We start from the raw sequence: 20,351 nt of genomic DNA, 5'->3' as shown, positions 1-20,351 counted from the left end.
CGCGTGCATTAGCAGGGAGCTAGATTGGAAGAAAGGCAGCTGGGACTTGAACCAGCATACATATGGGTTGCTGGTGTTGCGGACAGTGGCTTAACATTGCTGTGCCACAACACTGTCACCTCCATGAACTTTCTGAGGTAATCAGAAATGACACATACCAAGTAGGCAGATTTGTCAAGAATAAAGGTTGCAGGTTCAACATGAGATAGGTGGAGAGTAGAGAAGCTGTCTCTCCCTCTCTTCCTCAGGTAAAACGTAAAACACTTTTTTAAAGCTAGAAGACAGGATTTTCAATGTTTTCACCACAAACAAATGATAAATAGTTGAGAAGATGGATATGCTTACTCTGATTAGAAGATTACACAATGTATACATATATGGAAATATCACTGTGGTAGCCCATAAATATGTACACTTTCTGTTTCAATTAAAAAACTTTTAAGTGGAAAAAAAAAGGTTGTGAAACTTAAGCTGGATGAAATTGACATAAGGGTCCACAAAATAAGGACCTATGCACATATGGAAACTTACTAGATGACAGAAGTGGCACACAGATCATTGGGGAAGAAGGAATGAGACTATAAATGCTGTTCGGGTTCATGGTGAAAAAATGGTTCCCTGCTGTTACACATACACGAAGCACAACTTGAACACTTTAGAAGAGGGGCCAGCTCTGTGGCATAGTGGGTTAAGTCATGCCGGCATCCCATGTGGGCGCCAGTTCACAGCTCAGCTCTTCCACTTCTGATTCAGCTCCTTGCCGATGGCCTTGGAAAGCAGCAGAGGGATAGCTGAAGTGCTTGGGCCCCCACACCCATGTGGGAGATGCAATAGAAGCTCCTGATTCCTGGCTGTTGCAGCCATTTGGAGAGTGAACCAGTGGATGGAAGATTCTTACCCCTCTCCCCGCGCTCTAGCTTACTCTAACTCTGCCTTTCAAATAAATAAATAAGTCTTCACAAAAAAAAAAAACTTTGAGAAGAAAATATGAGGGGGCCGGCGCCACAGCACAGTAGGTTAATCCTCCGCCTGCGGTGCTGGCATCCCATGTGGACACCGGTTAAAGTCCTGGTTGCTCCTCTTCCAATCCAGCTCTCTGCTGTGGCCTGGGAGAGCAATGGAAGATGGTCCAAGTCCTTGGGCGCCTGCACCTGTGTAGGAGACCAGGAGGAAGCGTCTGTCTCCTGGCTTCAGATTGGCACAGTTCCGGCCGTTGCAGCCATTTGGAGAGTAAACCAGTGGAAGGAAGACCTTTCTCTTTGTCTCTCCCTCTCACTGTCTGTAACTCTACCTCTCAAATAAAATAAATAAAATCTTAAAAAAAAAGAAAATATGAGAATGTTTTTGTAGTCTCATAAGAGGGAAATATCTTAAACCAAATATAAAAATGGGCTAACCATAAAGAATAAGATTAATAAATAGAACTACATTATATGCTGGCATTGTCGCTCAGAGGGTTAAGCCACCTCTTGTGATACCAGCATCTTATATAAGAGTGCCAAATTGAGTGCTGGCTTCTCTGCTTCCTGTCGAGCTTCTTGCTAATGCACCTGGGAAGGCAGCAGATGATAGCCCAAGCACTTGGGCCCCTGTCACCTGTGTAGGAGATCAGGATGGAGTTCCTGGCTCCTGGCTGTTACAGCCATTTGGGGAGTGAATCAGCAGGTAGAAGATATCTTTCTGTGTCCCTCTCTCTATCACGCTCTTTCAAATAAATAAATACATCTTTAAAAAAAAGAGGGGCTGGCATTGTGGTATAGCAGGTAAGCCACAGCCTGTGACGCTGGCATCTCATCTGGTTGCTGGTTCAAGTCCTGGCAGCTCTACTTTTTTTTTTAATATTTATTTTATTTATTGGAAAGAGTTACAGAGAGAGGTAGAGACAGAGAGAGGTCTTCCATCTGCTGGTTCATTCCCCAATTGGCTGCAATGGCTGGAGCTGCGCCGATCCGAAGCCAGGAGCCTCCTCTGGGTCTCCACGTGGGCGCAGGGGCCCAAGGACTCTGGCCATCTTCTACTGCTTTCCCAGGCTATGGCAGAGAGCTGGATCGGAAGAGGAGCAGCCGGGACTAGAACCGGCATCCATATGGGATGCCGGTGCTACAGGCCAGGGCTTTAACCCGCTTCATCCGGTCTCCCACGTGGGTACAGGGGCCCAAGCACTTGGGCCATTTTCCACTGTTTTCCCAGGCCATTAGCAGGGGGCTGAATCAGAAGTGGAGCAGCCAGGATTTGAACTGGCGCCCATATGGGATGCAGGTACCACAGGCAACGACTTTACACACGGTACACCACGGCGCCAGCCCCAAAACTAGTTTTTTAAAAAATGAAAATGGAGTGGGCATTTGATGCAGTGGTTAAGACACTGCTTGGGATGCCCACTTTCCACATTGGAGTGCCTGAGCTCAAGTCATGGCTCTGCTAATGCTCACCTTGGGAGACAGCAGGTGATTATGGTACAAGTGCTTGGGTACCTGCCACCCATGTGAGAGATCCAGATGGAGTTCCCTGACTGCTGGTTTCAGCTTGGCCCATTCTTAGCCATTGTAGGTATTTGAGAAGTGAACCAACCAGTGGTTGGTAGATGACTCTCTCTTTCTCTGTCTCTGCCTTTTGAATACAAATATGAAATAAAATTTTTCAGAAAGCACAAATGATAATCATAAATTCAGGAGAGGGGTCCCTCTGGGAGGGAGGCCAGGGATTGAGAAAGTGTAGGAAAATTTAGATGGTATTAATAACAGCACAGCCCTAAGCTGGGTAGCAAATTCAAGAGTGTTTTAGCATTGTGCCTTGTAATTTACATTTTTAGAACATTTTATATTGGCTAAATGTTAATAATTTGTCTAGGAGGTGACACAGTTTTGTCTTCTACCCCAAAATAGCTATTGTTCCATAGAAAGTAATGTGTTTAAAAAAAAAAATCTGTAATCCTTTCCTAGTTATTAAATTAGGCACACAGAAAAGTATATTTCAGGGGACCACAATGCTTGATTCTGGTATTTTGTTTCATTTATTTAATTTATTTGAAAGGCAAAGAAATGTGCTATTTATTGATTCACTTCCCAAATGTCTGCAACAGCCAAGGTTGGACCAGGAGCTGTGAGCTCAGTTGGGGTCTCCCATGTGAGTGGCAAGGACCCAAGTACTTGAGCTATCCACCTGCTGCTTCCTAGTATGCACATTAGTAGGAAGATGGTTTGGAAGTGGAGCCAAGACTTTAACCTGGGTACTCTGATATGAGATGCAGGCATCCCAAGCAGTGTCTTAACCACTGTAACAAATATGTGCTCCTCCCAGTTCTGTTCTGTCATATAGTTCTGTACTAGTTATACAGGTAATCCTCAAACATTTATTTATTTTGGGGAACAAGAAAATTTTTTTTAAAAAACAGTGTTTATTAAAAGGAATATCATAATTATACACAAAAATAATCTTGAAAAAAGAAAATTGGAGGACTCACACTTCCTAATTGCATAACTTAATACAAAATTTATAGTAATCAAGACAGTGTGGTGCTTGTTGATTTAAGGGAAGACAGAATAATGGAGTACAATTGAGAATTCAGAAATAAACCTTCACTTCTTTGAGCAGTTGATTTTCACCAAGAGTGCCAAAACAGTTTAATGGGGGAAGTTGTTTTTTTACTTTTTTTTTTTTTTTTTTTTTTTTTGCTTTTTTTTTTTTTCCTTTGGACAAATGATACCAGGATGACTGGATACTTTGTCAACGTGGAAAAGAATGTAAATACACCCCTACCTCATACCATAAACAGATTTAACTTTAAGGATATCAAAGACCTAAATGTGAAAGCTAAAACTGTAAAGCTGTTAGACAAAAAATTTGTATACATTTTTATGACCTTAGGAAGGCATTTGGCAGAGAAGTTAAGATACTACTTGGGACATCAGCATCCCCTATTAAAACGCCTGGGTTCAAGTCCTGGCTCCATTTCTGATTCCACCTTCCTACTAATGGGCACCCTGATAGGCAACAGATGATGATTCAAGTAGTTGACTTCCTGCTAACACATGGAGAGCTGGATTGAATTCCAAACTCTGGCTTCAGGCTGGCCCAGATCTGGCTGTTCCGGACATTATAGGAGTGAACCAATGGATGAGAAATTTCTCTCTCTGTCTCTCAAATTAAAAATTTTTTTTCATGACCTCAGGTTATATAATGGTTTCTTAGGTATGATGTCAAGAGCCTATGTTACCAAGGAAAAAGTACACAAATGGAAGATTTATCTTATTGATTTGAAATATAGTGTTACAGAGAGAGGTAGAAACAAAGAGGTCTTCCATCCACTGGTTCACTCTCCAAATAGTCGGAGCTGAGTGGATCCGAAGCCAAGAGCTTCTTCTGGATCTCCCATGTGGGTGCAGGGGCCCAAGCACTTGGGCCATCCTCTGCTGCTTCCCCAGGTGCATTAGCAAGGAACTAGATTGGAAGTGGAGCAGCCAAAACTTGAACCGGTGCCCAAATGTGATGCTGGTGCTGCAGATTGGGCCTTTAACCCTGTGTGCCACAGCACTGGCCCATACAAGTGGACTTTAGAGCAAAATTAAAACCTATTATGGGCCGGCACCGCGGCTCACTAGGCTAATCCTCCGCCTGTGGCATCGGCATCCTGGGTTCTAGCCCTGGTCGGGGAGCCAGATTCTGTCCTGGTTGCCCCTCTTCCAGTCCAGCTCTCTGCTGTGGCCCAGGAGTGCAGAGGAGGATGGCCCAAGTGCTTGGGCCCTGCACCCTCATGGAAGACCAGGAGAAGCACCTGGCTCCTGGCTTCGGATCGGCGCGGTGCGGCCATTGAGGGGTGAACCAACGGTAAAGGAAGACCTTTCTCTCTGTGTCTCTCACTGTCCACTCTGCCTGTCAAAAAAAAAATAAAAATAAATAAAACCTATTATGCTTCAAAGTACACAAATAGGAAAGTAGAAATACAGTCTATTCAATGAGAGAAGATTTTAACAAATCATATATATCTGGAAAGTATATAAGGACATATATTTAGAATATATTGAGAACTGCTACAACCTCATAGTAAAAAGACAGATAATTCAGTTCAAAATGGATAAAGTGGTGTGGGCATTTGGCCTAGCAGTTAAGACACCAAATTAGGATATTCATGTCCCATGTCTGAGTGCCTAGTTTGATTCCTGGCTGTGGCTCCTCATTCCAGCTTCCTGCTATTGTAGATTCAGGGAGGTAGCAGCAATGGTAAGTAGTTGGGGTCCTGCCACCCGTGTGGGAGACCTAGATGGAAATCCTGACTTCTGGCTTCAGACCACCCACCCCACTGTCTGTTGCAGGCATTTGGGGAGTAAACCAGCAGACGGGAGTCCTCTCTTTTCTGTCTGCCTCTAAAAACAAATAAAAATTTTAAACAAAGGACCCAATAAAAGACATTTCTCCAGAGAAGATACACAATGGCCAGTAGAATCATGAGTTTTTAGAGAAATGTCAATTTAAAATGCCAGATATTTGGCCTAGTGTTCCTACATTGAAGTCCCTGAGTTTGATTCCTGGCTTCTAACTCCAGCTTCCTACTGTACAGACCTGGGAGGCAGCAGGTAATGATTCAAGTAATTGAGTCTCTGCCACTCATGTGGAACACTTGGATTATGCTCCCAGCTCTGGCTCTGATGCAACCTCTGCCGTGGCAGGCACAAATGGGGACCTTTCACTGCCTGCCTATCAAACACACACGCACGCGCACACACACACAGAGAGAGATCACTAGGATAACTGAAGTTATAAAGCTATCTTATTGTTATGAACAAGGACATGTATTAAGAATGTAAGAAAATAGAAACTGTCGTGAATTTCTGGTAAGACGGTAAAACAGTGTGGTCACTTTGGAAAACAGTTGGCAGTTTCTCAAACATTTAAACAGAAAATTACTGTATGACCCAGCAGTTTTTAAGTAATTAATTGATTAATTTGAAAGGCAGAGAAACAAGGTCTCCCATCTTCTGGTTCACTCCCCGAAATTCCTAAAATTGCCAGGGCTGGGCTAGGCGGAAGTCAGGAATTGGGAACATAGTGGGTTTCCTGTGTGGATGACAGGGACCTAAACTCATGAGCCATTGTTTGCTGTCCCACAGGGTGTACATTAGTAGTACTCAAATCCAAACATTCCAGTATGACCCAGCAGTTCTACTCCTAGCTGTATATCTAAGGAATTGAAAACACTCTCACAAATATTGTGCACTCAAGCAAATATTGGCTAATCCTCCGCCTACGGCGCCGGCACACCGGGTTCTAGTCTCGGTCGGGGCGCCGGATTCTGTCCCAGTTGCTCCTCTTCCAGTCCAGCTCTCTGCTATGGCCCGGGAAGGCAGTGGAGGATGGCCCAAGTGCTTGGGCCCTGTACCCTCATGGGAGACCAGGAGGAAGCACCTGGCTCCTGGCTTCAGATCGGCGCAACGCACCGGCTGTAGTAGCCATTTGGGAAGTAAACCAATGGAAGGAAGACCTTTATCTCTGTTCTCTTTCTCTCACTGTCTAACTCTGCCTGTCAAAAAAAAAAAAAAAAAATGTTCATAGCAGCATTGTTCATTATGGTCAAAAAGTGGGAAGTACTTGAGTGTCATCCAATTGGTGAATGGATAAGCAAAATGTTTCCTATCCATACAATGGAATATTATATAAAACAGAATGAGGGGCTGGAGCTGTGGCGTAGAGGGTAAAGCCGTCGCCTGCAGTGCTGGGATCCCATATGGGCTCCAGTTCAAGTCCCAGCTGCTCCACTTCCAATCCAGCTCTCTGCTATGGCCTGGGAAAGCAGTAGAAGATGGGCTGCTGCACCTGTGTGGGAGACCCAGCAGAAGCTCCTGGCTCCTGGCTCCTGGCTTCAGATAGGAGCAGCTCCGGCCATTGCGGCCAACTAGGGAGTAAAACATTGGATGGAAGATTCTCTCTCTCTCTCTCTCTCTCTATCTCTCTCTCTCTGCCTCCTACCTCTCCTTCTCTCTCTGTTTAACTCTGACTTTCAAATAAATTAATTAATTAAAAAAAAACACACACAGAATGAAATGGTGACTTAGGTCGTAACATGGAGGAACCTTGAAAACATCCAGTGAAAGAAGCCAGATACAAAAGGTCACATTGTATGATTTCATTTTTATGAAATGTCCAAAATAGACAAATCAACAGAGATAGAAAGATTAGTGGTTGCTAAGGGGCTGGGAAGAAGAGAATGAAGAGTAATTGCTAATGGATATGGAGTTTCTTTTTGAGATAATAAAAATATTCTGGAATTAAAGAGGGATGATAGTTGCATAACCTGTGAATATACCAAAATTCACTGAGTTGTGTACTTAAATGCATAATACGTGGATTATATCCCAATAAAGCTAGGGTTTCGAGGATTTTAAGTGTCTGCAGTAAAATTTTGGGACATTTACAATGTATTATGAGAGAAGCTGCTGATATTCCTCCCTTATTTCATGAGTGTATGGTTGTGGTCCCTAGTTTGAGAGCAAACTTGGAGGTAGAAAACTGTCTAATTCTTCTAAAGGCTCTTTGTTGTTAAGCCCTTCAACTCTGCTTCTTTTTCTCCTCTGGAAATCGAACTGTGTAAGATACTTGAATACTTAGACACTCTTTGAACAAAAATTAAGATGACAGAAATCATTTAAAATGCCTCTAAAATAAATAAAAATGTTCCTAGATAAATAAACATACTTTCATTTACCCGGTGTGTCTTGCCATATGCTGGTATTTACTTTCCATTGAATTGTGGATATAATCTGGATTTAGAAATTCATATTTTGTTTGCACTGTTATGTTTGGGAAGGTCCTAACAATCCACCCAAATTGAAACATGACCCTGATATATGAGAGAATATTAACAGAAAATGCTGTGTTACAGTTTTCATGGGAACTTTGCCTGTCTTTATAGACTTGCTGATTACTTCCACATGAGTTTTAAAAAAAAATTATCCTTCCCTTCCTTATTTAATTGGGAAACTGAGCCAGTGCTTATCTAAGAGTTTAAGGCTTAAGGCAAGTAATAAATAAGAGATTATTTCCTTTTGCCCTAGCATTTAAAATAATGATTGAAAAATACACACTTTTTTCTTGACCTGTATTTTTCAACCATAAATTTCAGAAGGATAATAAGATATGGATAGGGAACCTATAGATTAAGAGGCATAAGAGATATATCTATCACTTTGAACTTTTCAGTAATTTTGTAACCTGATTCAGATGTTTTTTAAAAATATAGACAGTTATAAATTTGAATTCTAACTGGGTATTTGATATTGAAGAATTGCTACAAAAGTTTAGCAGTTATAATGGTGATGTGATTCTTTCTCCTTTTTGTCAGTCCTTACCTTATAAAGATACACACTGAAATGTTTACAGATAATATGATCTGGGACTGGTTTCAAAATAATATGGGAAATTTTTAGTGTAGGCAGTATAGATGAAATATGACTGACCATAAATTGATAATTATTGAAACTGGGTGATGCTAATGTGAGGGTTTATTATGTTTTTATTTGTGCTTGAACTTCTCCACAATAAAACATTTACATTTTTAAAAATATATCGTGAGTAAATTACCAGTATAGTGAGCATAGGTAAAACTTGCTAGTTTGTGTGTATGTATCTGTCAGCCTCTGTAATCACCAGTCTGCTGGCCCAGTAACTGAAGGTCTAGTGTACTAATGAGCTTTTAATTTGTAGGAGAGTTTGGGACAAGGCATCGTTGGCCTGTTGATATCTACCTGTGTACCCACTCTTTGGTCATCTCTGTAGTTTAACACTGACTACACCTGTCAAGTGGAACATAAAGTTCAAAGGACCCATTCCATTCTGATGATTTGGGGTGAAAAGTTGAGGCAATATTTTACTTGAATTTTTGGCTTAAGTATATTGATTGGTTCTCTGAAATTTTCTATCCAGTTTTAAGTATTTGTAAATCAAGAAGCTTAGTATTAATGATTTTTTAACCTAATGATATTTATTAATACTTATTTATAAAGAAATCATTATCTTCTGAAGTATCATTCTCATTTAGTGTGGGTTAATGTTTGACCAAGTCTGACTTCTATATTCAGCCCTGACAAGAGAGAGAGAGAGAGAGAGAGAGAGAGAGAGAGAGAGAGCGCGCGCGCTGTTAATTGTCTGCATTCACACCCCTCTGAAGGACAGTGACTGTTTAGAGACTCCCACCTTTCTCAGACTTGACTCACTAGGAAGAGATGTCTTTCTTTAGATTCTGTATACTTGCTTAGTTAATGTTTGCTGGTGAACATTGCTTTTTCAAGAAGACTAAGAGAGATTAGCTAACAACAAATTAGATTTTGACCAATTAGTTTTACTTAGCTAAAATATGAAAAAGACTTACATATTTTTTTGTTCCACCGATTTGGTGTGGAGAAGACCGTGTGGCCACTTAAATTTTCTTAATCAAGGAAATAGCCACGTAGAAATCTAAAGATGTCTTTCAGCCCTACTTAAGACATATAGGTGGGATATTAGTGACTCTTCCCTACCCAACTCTGTTTCTGTCAGTTGTAGATGTGAGTGAAACTTAAATTTCTGGTGAGTTTGGTGACATTAAACCTGAGGTGAGTGACTGTCTTGACTATTTGATATGTGGGACACTATTGCTTTTCTAAGACCAGAATGTTTATAAAATGTGGGCTTTGCATTGTTTGTAACATTGCTTCTTCCCCTGCTTTTCCCTTTTACTCTTTAGCTGGCAATCCTTTGGTCCAGCAAGGTGGACAGCCGCTCATTCTGGCCCAGAATCCAGCCCCAGGCCTGGGCACAATGGTTACTCAGCCAGTGTTGAGGCCAGTCCAGGTCATGCAGAATGCCAATCATGTGACTAGTTCCCCCGTGGCTTCGCAACCAATATTCATCACCACACAGGTGAGTAAAACTGAGTTCTGGGATTGGTAGAGCAGGGAAAGACTGCCTCTCTTCGGGTTCCTGAGACTTGTCCTTTGACCGGCTTTCTCATTGGCTGTGTGGTAATTGGATACTGATCTTTGTAGAAAGCCTAACAAAGCTTCGTGGTGGTGTTATTGGCTCCTCCATATCCCCTTAGAGGTCTTTTAAATGATTGAATGAAGGTCTGGACAGAAATTAATGGGAAAACTTGCATTAGGAAGCCTTCACACGTGGCTCTAAAACGTTTCACCCTTTGCCTTGGGTTGCTTTTTTCTTCCCGTGGGGTGAGTTAATTGACTTTTGGAGGTCTGTCTATGAAATTGGGAACATGATGGAGATCTCTGGAAGAGGAGGAGGCTGATTTATGTGATATATAATGTGGTGATTTGAAGTTAAAATCCTGATTCTGAGTATGGAATCTAAAGGTGAGTATTTTTCCTGGGGCTTCCTGAGTTTACCCTTTTCATAAACTTGCCAGAGATTTATGGGCTTGAGGCTGACTTTGGTAACAGTTTCTTAGGATTGCTTATGTTGACTCATATTGATGAATACTCTTAGTATTTTTCCTTTTATGCTTTTTAACAGTTTGGAGGCCATTTTGTGGTTATATTTTTTTCAGCTGCAGCTCTCTTAAATCAGGAAGTAGGTTTACATTTTTTGCTCTTATGTGCCAAAGCTCCAATTTTGGTATTTTGTCACTCAAAAATTTGCCAAATCTCCTAAATTTCTACATCTCAATCATTTAAAAGCTCTTAACTCTAGAGAGAACCGTTAGGTTAAAAGTGTGAAAATTTTTTTGGATACAGGTCATACTGCAGTCTTTGCTAGTGTTAGTGGACTCCATATTAAAGATCATTTTGCTTTTTAATACAGGGATTTCCTGTAAGGAATGTCCGGCCTGTACAAAATGCAATGAATCAGGTTGGGATTGTGCTGAACGTACAGCAAGGCCAAACGGTTAGACCAATTACACTAGTCCCAGGTAAGGAAAAATGTCTATCCATTTGGAATAAACTGGCATCCAGATTTGTTTTTATTGTTTGAAATATTCTAGGTCACTTAAAAATGTACTGGAAAAAAAAAATAACAAACTTAATGATTTAAGCCAAAATTTTTTTAAAAAAAGTTTCTAACCTTTGGCCAGGGTGGTGGCTTTATTTATTTTTCTGTTTAGCTTTTCACCACCCTTCATGAGGCACTAAAATGGGTTATCTAGTCATCTTCAGTAACTGCTGTTTCAGTCAGCTATTACGTTTATCCTGAAGGAAAATTATTACTATAAACTACCAAATTCTGTACTCCTCAGACATCTGCTCACCTGGTGGGATTATAAACTTTATTTTGCTTTAATTTTATACACAAATTTTAGGTATTAATAAATGGAATATATACCCTTTGAATAATACTACCAGTGACTAGATAGAATTCTTTTAGGAATCTGAAGATTGGATTTTTAAAAATCTTACAAATTCTTCCACACATTTCTTGTGTGTAAGTTTACTGTAATTTAGGCCAAAAAAAAATTAGTTGCTTGTAAAGGTATCTCTGTAGCTTGTCTTGTGAAATATTTGAGTGTTTTCTCAGAACCTGCAGAGTTGTGTTTTTTGGCCTTCAGTCTAAGCAGCTTAGCCTATCATGTTCTGATGTATCTTAAGAATTTCTCAGTGGAATTGTCTCCAGAGATGTTCTCCTTTGGGACAGTCTACTAGAATGGCACAGTCTGTCTTCTGTGAGTTTATGTATGAGAGTGAAAGACTTTTTCCGTATTCTGAGAAAGAAGCATCCCTTTTTTCAGGATCAAGTCTGCCCTTTGGCTTATATGCACCCCTACTGTCTCCCACCCTTTGTTCTGCAGTACTGCTCTGAAGCTACTGGTTGTGTTTAAGGCAGTGTGGTAAGGTGTTTGGGTAGGGGGGACTTGATGGGAATCTGACTCGATTTAATGGTTTTAGGTTACCTAATTTCTATTAGGGGAATGTATTTTACCAATGTGGACACCTATTTTTTTAGACTTTAGAATCTGTACTGCTCCTAGTAACCTGACAGTTGTCAGTCAGTTTGGGGAAATAATCTTCTCCCGTCCTGGTATTTCCAGTCAAGGCAGGGAGCATTTGTTGTGGGTGAGCTTACTGATCAGTGTTTGTCTCTTCTTTGTCTCTCTTTTGAAGCCCCAGGCACCCAGTTTGTTAAGCCGACAGTTGGAGTTCCCCAGGTGTTCTCTCAGATGACCCCAGTGAGACCAGGCTCCGCAATGCCAGTGAGGCCCACCACCAACACCTTCACCACCGTCATCCCAGCCACTCTGACCATTCGGAGCACCGTCCCACAGTCCCAGGCCCAGCAGACCAAGTCTACACCCAGCACTTCCACCACTCCCACTGCCACACAGCCGACCTCACTGGGACAACTAGCCGTTCAGCCTCCAGGCCAGTCCAACCAGACCTCAAATCCCAAACTAGGTAAGGCTTGGGAAGACAGTGTGGCAGAGCTGGGGTGAGGTGGCGGGTGGAGAGCAGATAATCACCTGGTCAATGTAGCTCCCTCCTTCCCCTCTCCACCTGCAGTGAGCATTGCCAGCTTTGTCACTGTGAAGCGACCTGGGGTGACAGGTGAAAATAGCAATGAAGTGGCCAAATTGGTGAATACCCTTAACACCATCCCTTCCCTGGGCCAGAGCCCTGGGCCAGCAGCAGTATCCAACAACAGCTCTGCCCACAGCTCTCAAAGAACCAGCGGACCTGAGTCTTCAATGAAAGGTACAGTAGGCTGAGAACCTCTGAGCAGCCAGTCATTGAAAAATTTTAATAAAGTATTTATTTCATACTCTGAGGGAAATAAAATAGAACATAGTTGCTACAGTCTATTCTCACAGATACTAATGTAGTGAAGAGTACAGCCAGTTGTGAAAAGTGTAACCAAAACAGCTCCAAGGAATTCTATGTATGGATTGACTGATCAGAGGTGGTTGGAATAATCAAAGGTGGCTTCATGGAAGAAGAAGTAATTTTCTGAACAAGATTTTAAAGTTGGGATTTGGGTAGAGGTTTTTTTGTTTGTTTTAAGATGTATTTATTTATTTGAAAGACAGTTACAGAGAGGGAGCTCTTGCATCTGCTGGTTCACTCCCCAAATGGCCGCAATGGCCGGAACTGGACTGATCTGAAGCCAGGAGCTGGGAGCTTCTTCCAGGTCTCCCACGTGGGTGCAGGGGCCCAAGGACTTGGACCATTTTCCACTGCTCACCAGGCGCATAAGCAGGGAGCTGGATCAGAAGTGAAGCAGCTGGAACTTGAACCAGCGCCTGTATTGTATCCTGGCACTGCGAGTGGAGGCTTAACCTTCTATACCACAGCCCTGACCCTGTGGATAGAGGGTTTCAGGAGGAGGGTATGAGCATAGTGAGAGTTTTCAGTGGTCTAGAGCAGCAGTTGAAAAACTTTTTGTCAAGGGTCCAGCGTATTTTAGGCTTTGTGCATCATCTGAGCTCTGTTGCAGCTGTTCATCTGTGCCATGTGGTATAGAAGCAGCCACAGATGACCCATAAATTAGTGAACATGGCTGTGTGCTCCACTGAGAACACTCAGGGTCTCTGAAATTTCAGTTTCATGTAATTTTCTGTGTCAGAATTTTTTTTTTTTATTTTTTTATTTTTTGACAGGCAGAGTGGATAGTGAGAGAGAGAGAGAAAGGTCTTCCTTTTTGCCATTGGTTCACCCTCCAATGGCCGCCGCGGCCGGCGCATCGTGCTGATCCAAAGCCAGGAGCCAGGTGCTTCCTCCTGGTCTCCCATGCAGGTGCAGGGCCCAAGGACTTGGGCCATCCTCCACTGCCTTCCCAGGCCATAGCAGAGAGCTGGCCTGGAAGAGGGGCAACCAGCATAGAATCCGGTGCCCCAACCGGGACTAGAACCCGGTGTGCCGGCGCCGCAAGGTGGCGGATTAGCCTGTTAAGCCACAGCGCCGGCCCTTTTTTTTTTTTTTTTTTTTTTTTTTTTGACAGATAGAGTTAGTGAGAGAGACAGGTCTTCCTTCCATTGGTTCACCCCACAAATGGCCACTATGGCCAGAGCTACGCCAACCCGAAGCCAGGAGCCAGGCGCTTCCTCCTGGTTTCTCATGTGGGTGCAGGAGCCCAAGCACTTAGGCCATCCTCCACTGCCCTCCTGGGCCACAGCAGAGAGCTGGACTGGAAGAGGAGCAACTGGGACCAGAACCTGACACCCATATGGGATGCTGGCGCCGCAGGCGGAGGATCAACCAAGTAAACCACAGCAACAGCCCCAGAAAATGTTATTCTTTTGCTTTTATTTCAGCTATTTAAAAACATGAAAACCTTTAACCAATAGTGTTGGGAAAACTGGATATTCATTTTTTAGATAATGAAGTTAGGCCCATACCTTATACCAAATAGAAAAATTAACTCAAAATGGATCAAGATTTAAAAATTCAAGAAAAACTATAAAACTCTTAGGAGAAAATAAGTGAGAAAATCATCGTGGTACTGAATTTGACAATGTTTGTCTTTCTTGGAGATGACACTAAAAACAGGCAAGAAAAGGGAAAAAAATAGGTAAATGTATTGCATCAAAATTTAAATCTTTTGTGCAGCAAAGTACTGTTACCAACACATTGAAAAGACACCCCACAGAATGAGAGAAAATATTTGCTAATTATATATATGTAAGTGATTAATATCTAGAAAAATGCAGTGCTCCTACAACTCAAGTAAACTGGCAATTAAAAAATGAGCAAGAGGCTAGCGCTGTGGCCTAGCGGGTAAAGCCACCACCTGCCATGCCAGCATCCCATACAGGTGCTGATTCAAAACCTGGCTGCTCCACTTCTGCTCCAGCTCTCTGCTATGGCCTAGGAAAGCAGTAGAAGATGGCCCAAGTCCTTAGGTCCCTGCACCTGTGTGGAAGACCAGGAAGAAGCTCCTGGCTCCTGGCTGTCTCCCTCTGCCTCTGCCTCTCTGTAACTCTGCCTTTCAAATAAAATAAATAAATAAATAAATCTTTTTTAAAAATAGGCAAAAGAGCAGGTGTTTTAACTTTATGACCAAGATGCTAGGTCAGATACCTGTGTCCCATATCAGAATACCTGGATTCTGACTCCAGCTTCTTGCTATTGTAGACCCTGGGAGGTGGTGGTGATAGCTCAAGAAATTGGGTTCCTGCCACCCATATGGGAGATTGGATTGGGTTTAGGTTCCTTGCTACCACCTTCAGCCTGGCCAAGTCCCAGCCATTATGAGCATTTGGGCAGTGAACCAGTGGATGGGAGAATATCTCTGTTCATTTGTCTATCTCTGTCTTTCTGCCTCACAAATTTTTTTTACTGGACAGAAGACTTGAATAGACATTTCTCCATAGAAAAGTATAAAATGGCCATAGGCATATTTAAAAATCTCAGCATCACTATCATTAGAGAAATGCAAATCCGGACTACAGTGAAATAACTTACTAGCATAACTACCATAAAAAAACAAAAACAAAATCAAAAATGCTGGTGAGGATGTTGAGAACGTAGAACCTTTCCACACTTTGGGGGGAATATAAATGATGCAGCTACCATGGAAAACAGTGTGGTGGTTCTTCAAAAAATAAAGGTACAGTTATCATATGCACTGGGAATTCCACCTCTGGGTATTTCCCCAAAAGGATTGAAAGGGCTGGCACTGTGGTACAGGAGGTTAAGCTACCATCTGCAATGCTGGCATCCCATAAAGATGCCATTTCATGTCCCGGCTGCTCAACTTCCAATCCAGCTCCCTGCTAATGTACCTGGGAAAGCTGCGGAAGATGGCCCAAGTGTTTGGGCCCCTGCCACCTAAGTGGGAGACCCAGAGGAAGCCCATGGCTCCTGGTTTTAGCCTCTCCCAGCCCTAGCTGTCGTCATCATTTGGGGAGTGAACTAGCAGATAGAATTTCCTCTCTTTCTCTGTGTGTGTGTGTGCGCGTGTGCGTGTGTGTGTGTGTGTGTGCGCGCACGCTCACCTTTCCCTCTCTCTAATTCTTATAAACAAATACATAAATCTTTAAAAAAAAAAAAAAAGGAATTAGCTGGCGCCACGGCTCAGTAGGCTAATCCTCCGCCTTGCGGCACCGGCACACCGGGTTCTAGTCCCGGTCGGGGCACCGATCCTGTCCCGGTTGCCCCTCTTCCAGGCCAGCTCTCTGCTATGGCCAGGGAGTGCAGTGGAGGATGGCCCAAGTGCTTGGGCCCTGCACCCCATGGGAGACCAGGAGAAGCACCTGGCTCCTGCCATTGGATCAGCGTGGTGCGCCGGCCGCAGCGCGCTACCGCGGCGGCCATTGGAGGGTGAACCAAAGGCAAAAGGAAGACCTTTCTCTCTGTCTCTCTCTCTCTCACTGTCCACTCTGCCTGTCAAAAATTTAAAAAAAAAAAAAAAAAGGAATTAGAACAGATGCTAGTACACTCATGTTCATAGCATTATTTACAACAGCTGAAAAGTGAAAACAATCCAGGTACCAGCTGATTGAACAGATAAGCAAATTGTGACCCAGACATCCAGTGACATGTTAGGTTCCAGAAGGAAGGAAATTCTTTCTTCCTTTCTTCCTTCCCCCTCCCCCCTCCCTCCGTCCCTCCCTCTCTTCCCCCTTTCTTTCTTCCTCCCTCCCTCCCTCTCCCCTTCCTCCCTCTCTCCCTCTCTCTCTCTCTCCCTCTCTCCCTCTCCCTTTCTCCCCCCCCCCCAAAGAAACCTTTTATTTAAGGAATACAGACTTCATGCATTTCTTAAGTACAACTTTAGGAATATAGTGATTTTTCCCACCTTACCCACTCTCCCACCCCTCCACCTCCTCCCTCTCCCATTGCCCATCCCCTTCTCCACTAAAATTGATTTTCGATTAACTTTATACATAGAAGACCAACTCTACTGAGTAAAGAGTTCAACAATTTGCAGAGTAAAAATAACCAAAAACAAAACAAAAAACCATTCCTCAACAGTGGAGAGGAAGGAAGTTCTGACATAGACTACAGCACTGGTGAGTCTTGAGGACATTGTACTGAGTGGAATAAGCCAGCCAGTCATAGGACAGATACTGTATGACCCCATTTATTAAGAAAAAATCCTTCCTAACCAGAAAAATAATATAAAAGTCAGTCTTTCCTCACAGGCCAAACAGAAACTGGTGGCTGGCTTGCCTTTGATATACAGCCTACAGCTGGCCTACTCCAGCCTAGAATTAGAAGAGTAGAAGGAGTGTGCTTCGAATGTGGTGATCTCATGCTTCCTTCCCTAGTGCATACTTGTCAGGGGGTGTGTATCCTCTTGCCAGTATTGTCACATTAATCTTATCGATTCTTACTTCTTGCAGTGGCCTCTTCCATCCCAGTGTTTGACCTCCAGGATGGTGGACGGAAAATTTGTCCACGGTGTAATGCTCAATTCCGTGTCACTGAAGCTTTGCGAGGTCACATGTGTGTAAGTCATCCTGCCTGTGATGGGGTCCCGCCTAAGTGGCTACCACGTCATAGACCTCCTCCTTCACGTGGGGAGCCTAGGAAGCAGGGGCTCTGAAATGACCCAGAAGCTTTTCTTTCTCTTGTTCTGTTTTAAAAGAGCTGCATAGTTTGGAATGTGACAGGAAATATTTAAAGACCCTTCAGTAGAACATATGTGACCTTACTTTCTTAGCATAGGAGAACAGGTTTGTTAAATAACCAGAACCATCTACCAGAGAGCTTAGGGCCAAATTATGTTAGTGAGTGGTTAAGAGATGTAAGACAGGCAGGGGTAAATATACACTGTAAACCCTGTAGAAAACTGAGGAATGAAAGCCGGCTGACAATACCTAGAACTGAAATATTACCAAGGAATGTTATTGAAATGAAGGAGTTAACACATCCTGGCTCTCAGGATAATGATTCCATATCTTCCTTCTTTATAGTACTGTTGCCCAGAAATGGTTGAGTATCAGAAGAAAGGAAAGTCCCTGGATCCTGAACCCAGTGTCCCGTCAGCAACAAAGCCACCGTCCCCTGAGAAAACAGCTCCTGTTGCTTCCACACCCTCTTCTACACCTATTCCTGCTTTGTCACCACCTACCAAAGTACCCGAGCCAAATGAGAATGTGGGGGATGCTGTGCAGACCAAGCTCATTATGCTGGTAGATGACTTTTATTATGGACGGGATGGTGGCAAAGTAGCCCAGCTCACGAACTTCCCTAAGGTCGCCACATCTTTCCGATGCCCACACTGTACCAAGAGGCTGAAGAACAACATTCGGTAAGTGTTGAAGAGCCTGGGAAGTCGCCTTGGACAAGAGAAGACTAATTTTCTTTTATGTTTAAGTCCTTGAATGTGAAGAATGATCCCAACAGTTATGCTGTCTTGCTGGGGATTGTTATAAAATGGTAACTAGTTCTGTAGAAGGAGACATTGTAATAAAAGTTAACTTCAGATAGAGTAAAGGAGGCCAATGCATTTCCTTCCATAGTGTTTTCTTAGTTTCAGGAACCCGTTGTCTTTCTGGGCTCCAAAAAGGACTGTCACAAACGAGAAGTTTGTGGGGTACCAGGGAGCAGGCAATGTTTGTTCTGTGATGCTACCATATATTTATCAAAGGATACTGATTTTTTATGTTTTCTGTACTTTGTGCTGTGCTACAGATTCATGAACCATATGAAACATCACGTAGAACTTGATCAGCAGAATGGTGAGGTAGATGGTCATACTATCTGCCAACACTGTTACCGCCAGTTTTCCACTCCCTTCCAGCTCCAGTGTCACTTGGAAAATGTTCATAGTCCCTATGAATCTACTAGTAAGTTTGGGAACTCTTAAACTCTAGGGGGATATACCTTGCTCTTCACACACTGAATAGCACTGGGGGAGCCTGTTCTGTTGAGTCACATGTGGGTAACAGTATAGAGGAGATACTTCGCACATCACAACTGAGTTCTACTGACCCTGCTTTCTTACTGCCTAACTGCTGCTTTGTTCAAGCATGAGTTGAGTTTAGTGCTAGATTCTAATTTATTAGGGGATTTGTTCAGAAACCACTCTAGAGAATCCCATGTCAAGGATTTATTGCTTAGGCGTTTCTTATTTGGACCTCCACTTAGTATCCTGATGGGCTATACATAGAATAAAATACACCATGATAAAGTACTTCATCATTAAGACAGTGCTTTCGGTGATATACTTGGTGAGTTTGGGGTGGTACCTACACTGTACACTGCACAGATGAGGGAACTCAAGCTCCCAGTATTGAGTCCCTTGCTTAAGAGAATACATCTCCAGTAAGATGACACTGAGAATTTGAACCCAGTCTTAAGAATATTTCTAACAACCTTTAGGAGATGTCCAGTTTTGTTAAAAAGATAAAAATTATGTAAATATAGGAAAATCTGAGAATAAGCTAGTATATTGTGAATGTTTGCATTGTATGAAACCAGTGATAGGGGCCAGTACTGTGGCACAGCAGGTTAAATTGTCTCTTGAGATGCCGGCATCCCATATTGGAGCTCCAGTTCAAGTCCCAGCTTCTCCACTTCTAACCTAGTGCTCCCCTAATGCACCTGAAAAACACTGAATAATGGCCCAAGTGCTGGTGTCCCTTCCACTCACATGGGAGACTCAGATGGAGTTCCATCTCCTGGTTTTGACTTAGCCCAGCCTTTGCCATTGCAGCTGTTTTGGGAACAAACTAGCAGATGAAGGATCTTTCTGCCTCTCTGTCACTCTGCCTTTCAAATAGATAAATAAATAAATTTTTAAAAAAGGGAGAGGGGGGAGAAAGGGGAAAGGGAGGAAAGGAAAGAAAAGGAAGGAGAGAGGGAGGGAAAAGAAAGAAAAAACGGAACTGGTCCTAGTGGCCAGGTTTCACAGAAAATGCTGCCTAAACTTTTAGGATGCGAATTAGTAAGGCAATTTTTAGGTGATTGGAAGCATGTTGCATAATGAAAAGAATAATAGAGAAATGTGCATGTTTCTTTATAAACCTGCAAATTAACTAAAAATGAATTAAGCAGTAAAGTCATCTGATATGTCCTGTATTTGAGAGATCTAGTGGGGAGCCGGCTTCAAGTTCAGAACTCAACTGTCTTGCTATGTTTCTTCATTCTTTTGTGTGGATCATGAGCACGGTAGCAATTAATCTCATGTTCTACACCCAGGCACATAATTGTCCAAAGAAGAGAACATTCTTCCTCTGTCTTCCTGCATCTGTTTCTTATGTGTAAGGATTGGGTCGTAGGGGTGTTCATGAACCAACTATAGGCAAGGTAAATGAGATTCTCATGAATGACTTAGATGCTAGTTCTGGTCAGTGGAAATACAATGTGAGCTTATATGCCATTTTAATTTTTTCAGTAGTCATTGTAATTAAATTTTTTGAAAACAATTTTAATAGTATATTAATTAAATCTGTCAAAAATATAAAGATACTTCAAAAATTGAAATATTATTTT

The 20,351-nt window shown here is 42.6% G+C and overlaps 1 protein-coding gene across 7 annotated transcripts in view; it reads left to right on the top strand.

Moving 5' to 3' along the window:
* Window positions 1-20,351, top strand: part of POGZ (pogo transposable element derived with ZNF domain) — a 57,781-nt gene that overhangs the window by 23,282 nt on the left and 14,148 nt on the right. For 4 of the 7 annotated variants that reach the window (XM_062192255.1, XM_062192251.1, XM_062192252.1 and 1 more), the window contains 7 exons: window positions 9,716-9,891; window positions 10,786-10,894; window positions 12,081-12,371; window positions 12,450-12,668; window positions 17,255-17,361; window positions 17,828-18,165; window positions 18,549-18,703. In XM_062192255.1, coding sequence (XP_062048239.1) covers window positions 9,716-9,891; window positions 10,786-10,894; window positions 12,081-12,371; window positions 12,450-12,668; window positions 17,255-17,361; window positions 17,828-18,165; window positions 18,549-18,703 — 1,395 coding nt within the window. Of the gene's footprint in view, window positions 1-9,715; window positions 9,892-10,785; window positions 10,895-12,080; window positions 12,372-12,449; window positions 12,669-17,254; window positions 17,362-17,827; window positions 18,166-18,548; window positions 18,704-20,351 lie in introns of those variants that run through there. The other 3 variants (XM_062192256.1, XM_062192254.1, XM_062192257.1) reach the window with 2 other exon arrangements.

Source organism: Lepus europaeus, chromosome 5 (assembly GCF_033115175.1).
Source record: "Lepus europaeus isolate LE1 chromosome 5, mLepTim1.pri, whole genome shotgun sequence".
NCBI lineage: Eukaryota > Metazoa > Chordata > Mammalia > Lagomorpha > Leporidae > Lepus > Lepus europaeus.
Note: the sequence above shows the minus strand (reverse complement) of the source record. Positions and strands in the feature narration are given on the sequence as shown.